This window comes from Cicer arietinum, chromosome 1 (assembly GCF_000331145.2).
Source record: "Cicer arietinum cultivar CDC Frontier isolate Library 1 chromosome 1, Cicar.CDCFrontier_v2.0, whole genome shotgun sequence".
NCBI classification, from domain to species: domain Eukaryota; kingdom Viridiplantae; phylum Streptophyta; class Magnoliopsida; order Fabales; family Fabaceae; genus Cicer; species Cicer arietinum.
In genome coordinates, this window is record NC_021160.2 from 41,851,233 (window position 1) to 41,856,518 (window position 5,286).

Here is a 5,286-nt window from a genome sequence, read left to right on the forward strand (position 1 = left end):
CTCTCTCACTCACACATGATAAATGTATATATATATATATATATATATATATATATATATATATATATATATATATATATATATAAAATGAATATTACTTTTAATTTTTAATGTAATATCAATAATATTTATTTACGATGTTTTTTTTGCTCTAATTTGAAAGTTTTCTATTTTCGTCAGTGCACAAAATCTTACCTTTAAAATATATTTTTGATTTTCTAAATTAAAATTAATATTATCTTTATCCATAAATATAAGGCTCTCTTAAAAAATTTCTTTGTCCTATTTTATAAGATCACTTTTAATTTTTCAATTGTATTAATTATTATTATATTTTGAAATCTTTTATAACTATTACAATAAAAATATAAATTAATTTTCTTTTTAAGGATAAATAACTAACACAATTTAAATTACTAACAAATTTAAAATTACAACCAATTTTCTTAGTTTATGTGATTTAGTGACAGGGGTTATGTATAGGGAAGAAAGTAGTAGTTACTTTACGATCATTGACAAATTTATAAAAAATAGTTGTCTCAAAATGAATGAATAGTTTTAAATTTATTTTAGTGTAGGATACATTTTAATATTTAATAATTATTTATTTTATTTCTTATTGTATTTTTGTCTTAAATGAAATTGTATAAAAATTTATATACAACTGTCAAGTCCAACTTTAAATCTTAATACATGATATACAACCTAATTATTATGGCATTTTTCTAGTTTAGCTAGAACTTACATATTTTTATTGTTTCTTTAAGTATTAGTAAATTGATTAATACTTAAAAAGAATTTTTTAACAAAAATACTATTTTATTTTATTAATATGTGTAAAATAATGAAAAAATCTATAATTGGTGAAGAAGTAACTAATTTGCATAAAATATGATTAATTTTGGGGAAAAGATGAATTTTGAATAAACGAAACAGCCACCTATTATAATGTTTCTGTTTTATTATTTGAACTCATATTATATTGTTTGTTAAAAAATTGAAAAACAAGAAAGAGGCAAACGCGCGTTCCAATCAAGAACACAATAATTGGCTTCAGGAAATCGCTTCCAACGCCTTCCTCGTTCCGTTCCTCTCAATACACGCGAGCTGCCAGTCAGCTAAGCTGTTAATTTCAAAATAAATTATCTCAAAGTATTTTTCCGTTAAACAAAACAGTTACAAACAAGTTCAAATTCTCGTTAGAAGTTTATGATCGAATTTGAAAATCGATGGCGTCGAACAAGATCGAACGCGGTCACCAGATGTACCGTGACGGACGTTACAAAGAGGCGTTAGGGTTTTACACTGAAGCCATCGCTATGGCGAAGACAAATCCACAGAAGATCGCTTTGCACAGTAATCGAGCTGCTTGTTTCCTCAAGCTTCACGATTTCAAAAAGGTTCTCTTTCTTATTATTCCTCCCTCTTTATTATTCTCTGTTAATTTTTCATATCGCGCTGAATTAGTTTATTAGCTTCAATTTTGTTATAATTATTTTTCAAAATAAAATTCGTGCAGTAATTTAAATAAATTATTTGATTTTTAATGAGAGTATTTTAAAAGTGATTCAACTCATGTGGTTAATGGGTTTCTGTCTTGACCAAACATCGTGAAAATCAAGTTTGAACTTTGGATTAGTAGAGTCTATTCCCTCGCAAACCGAATGGTTAAAATGAAGAAATGAAAGTATTTTGGTCTTTTTGAAAAATAGAATTTAGAGTTATTTTCAATGGCTTGTTCGAGAAGGAGGAACTTGTTGATTTTGTTTTAATGTTTATTGAAACAATTGAACATAATTCTGGTTTTATGAATATTTCTAACAAGGTTCAGATATTTGTGTGATATTTTATGAATTCTAATTAATTTGATTTAGTGGGCATCTTGTTTGCAATTATGTACAAATTAAGGGTTGTGAATGGAAAATGGCTTAGTTGAGTATGTTGTTTTCTTCTCTTGTATCTTTGTAGAAGGATCTATTATTTGTAATTTAAAGAGTTCTAATAAATATTGGCTTATTTGTTGATGATGAGTTATCAGTCTTATGAAATTACAGTCTCATTCCTCGGTCATGCCTTTTTGTTATAATTTTGTATGTTAATAGTTAGGATTTGTTTTTGTTTGAAACTCATGATCAATGGAACAGATATCGGTTTACTCACCTGCGACCTGCAATAGAAGTACTTTTGCAAATTGGTGCTTCGTGTATCAGTTTGTGTGTACTTTTGAGAAGCCCTTTTGGTTTTTAGTTCCAAGACTCTAACTCTTGGTGAAGCATAGCAAAATATTTGTTAGGCTTTTATTTATACAATGAAATAATGACCTTTCTTGTCATTTCCCTCCTTAGTTGCGAGCTTTAGCATTATTATTTGCCGTCTAAATTTTGTTTCCTTGGATGCAATCATTGATTTTATGGTTGCTACTACCATTTCAGGCAGCAGAAGAGTGCACCTCAGTGCTCGAGCTTGATTACAATCATAGTGGGGCCTTGATGCTGCGGGCTCAAACATTAGTGACACTGAAGGAATACCATTCAGCACTTTTTGATGTCAACAGACTCTTGGAATTAAATCCATCCTCGGAGGTCTATCAAAATCTTCATGCTCGCTTGAAGACACAGTTGGTAGTGTGTTGTTGTCCCTTCTTTCTTTTGTTTTCATTTCAATTGCTTTCATTGTACATGTGGTAACTAGGTTTGAAGATGCTGAAAGATTATTGAGCAGTGTTATAGGTTTTTCCTTTTGTTTTCCATTCCCTTTCTCATCCTGCTGATAGCTTGGATACTCATTTAGTGCATGTTAAATACTTAAGTTAAAAGACAAACAAAAATGTTAGTTAAAAACAGTTGAATTCAGTATATACAAGGATGAGGAATGGAGATAGGAAAAGTAGAAGTAGGAGAGTAAAATGACTGTAGAGCAAGATGGGTGCACTAACCTTGTAAATTTGGCCTAGAATTTCAATCTTATAATTAATATACTGTCAGCTGGTACTAAGAAATGGTACTTTTTTCCTTGCTCAAGGAAAGTCACTTGCTCCAATACCAGAGTCAGAAGAGGAGTTTGAGGAAGAGGAAGATGAGAAGGCTGAGGTGATGCTAAAAGGTGATGAAAAGAATGAAGAAATGGGACAGAAACACACGACAACTTCTAATATTAGGACAGATCAAAAGGGTGAGCTTGGCAAAGGTGTTATTAATATTGAATGTGCTCCAGAAGAAACAGACCCCAAGTTTTCATCCAAACAGGGAAGAGATCAAAACTATGAGCCTAAAAAGTGGACAACGGAGCTTGTAGTTCCTAAAGCGAAGAACAAGGAACCAGCCAAGCAACAAACCGAAGGATGGCAAACAATTCCAAAACCAAAAGGACATTCAGCTCTGGATTATGCGCGGTGGGACAGTGTTGAAGATGATTCTAGTGAAGAAGACGATGAAGATGAAGATGATGAATCTTTGCCTCAGTATCGTTTCCGTGTGAGAACAATTGGTGTGCGTCCTGTGAAATGAGGAGATTATAAAATAGGGTACCTAGAAATGGCTGTTCCGATCCATTGTGAACATAAACAGTGACCTCGGATGGGCAAGAGTGGACTGGTTAAAATAGCCCAATCATGTTATCTGCTTGAAGATCTACAAATCCTATTCAAGTACTTTTACTTGATGATTTGGCCATCAATGTCGATTCCCTATGAAGCTGCCATCATCCCACCGTTCAGTTAGTTTGCATCTCTTGTGATAGTAAGTTTAAGGGTTCATGTTTCCATCTTGGAACTAAGTACAGGGAGAGTTTCTCACATGGCTGCTGTTGAGGCCCATCTAACATGATCGATACCATTTGCATCAGGGGTGAACTGATTATTTTTCTTGGTGATACTGTATACACAACTATAACTAGTATGGGTTTTTCCTGATATTTATTGCAGAAAATTAACATGATGAGAATGCAGCTGCGAGCACCCTGTGATTTATCCTCCCATTGTGTTTTTCTTGAACATGATTCATCATAAGTTCATCAACAGGTTTATGTCAGTTTTTATAATAACACTTAATTATATGACAATACCACAGTTTAGCTTTCTATCTATCTTTGTTTTTTTGGCTAGTGCCATTTGCTTTTCTGTTTTTTATCAAAGGAATGTTGTAATTTTTTTATGCAAAGGAAGGAGTGTTGTAATTGATGGAACCAACGCAGCACGATCACGATCTTTCAATAATAAGTGGAATGAAATATGCAAAATATCAAATGGTTACATATTTGTGTAAGGTAACAAAACAACAGGAATAATGTATACAATAGTAGAGTAATTACTAATAAAAGCAATCATATTGATGGGGTCCAATCCCCAATTTAACCATATAAGAATAATGCTAGTTATACACATGCTATGCTGCATGGTTCGGTCCACAAAAGTAACATGTGGATCAGTCAAGACAAAACTAATCCCCCTTTACCTAAATCTTTATTCTTCATCAATTTTGTTCAGCTTTTCAACAGCCCTGCCTTATAAAGTCTTCCACCTATTTCCTTAAAATGTAGTTGCATGCAATTAAAGGAAACAAATGTCCATAAATATACAACAATCCATCACTTTCCAAACACAATTTCTCCTCCAATTACACTAACAAGTTGGTAAACCTTTTCAATTCACAAATCATTAGAGGGAGAGAAGAACAAAGGTGCTTCTGGACAGTTCATTCTTCTTGATAGATGACTTCTTCATATTTCATATTAGTTGATTACATAGATCTATTATAACAAATTGTTTTGAGGTCCCATTATTTATGTGATAGTCAACCCTCTGTCCTCAAATGCATACAAAAAGTGTTTTTAAAATTTTATTTGACATTAATCATAATAAACTATTTTGGTAATAACACTATATAAACATGCATTAAGAAAACTAGCGTGAATGAATTGTAATTTATATGGTTCCACCAACATTTAAGAAGTCCTCAAATGTATTCAAAATGTGTTTTTAAAAGTTTATTTTACATTAATCATAATAATATATTTTGGTAATAAAACTTTAGGAACATGCATCAATAAAACTAATGTGATGCAACTATAATTTGATACTTTGACAATATTCTGAGTCTCGTTTTTGTAACAGCCATATGTTGAGATAGATTCAACATTCGTTGAAAGGTTTTTTAACGAACTTCCTGCCTAGTAGAAAATGATAAACTTCTTTAGGAATGAACACATGGTAACCTTCGATCAGTTTGTTGAACAAACCACTGCATACAACCGGGTGGAATGAACGGAGGAACATCTATTCTCTCAACT

General features: G+C 31.8%; 1 protein-coding gene across 2 annotated transcripts; it reads left to right on the forward strand.

Moving 5' to 3' along the window:
* The first annotated feature begins 980 nt into the window (after nt 1-980).
* Nucleotides 981-4,186, forward strand: LOC101490860 (uncharacterized). Of its 2 annotated transcripts, none has more exons than XM_004488744.4 (3): nt 981-1,400; nt 2,433-2,624; nt 3,027-4,186. In XM_004488744.4, exons 1-3 carry the CDS (start codon nt 1,230-1,232, stop codon nt 3,504-3,506), a joined length of 843 nt encoding a protein of 280 aa, XP_004488801.1. In that variant the 5' UTR covers nt 981-1,229; the 3' UTR covers nt 3,507-4,186. The 2 variants fall into 2 exon arrangements, with proteins under 2 accessions (XP_004488801.1, XP_004488802.1); XM_004488745.4 differs by having other exon boundaries at nt 983-1,400; nt 2,433-2,621.
* Nucleotides 4,187-5,286: the final 1,100 nt, after the last annotated feature.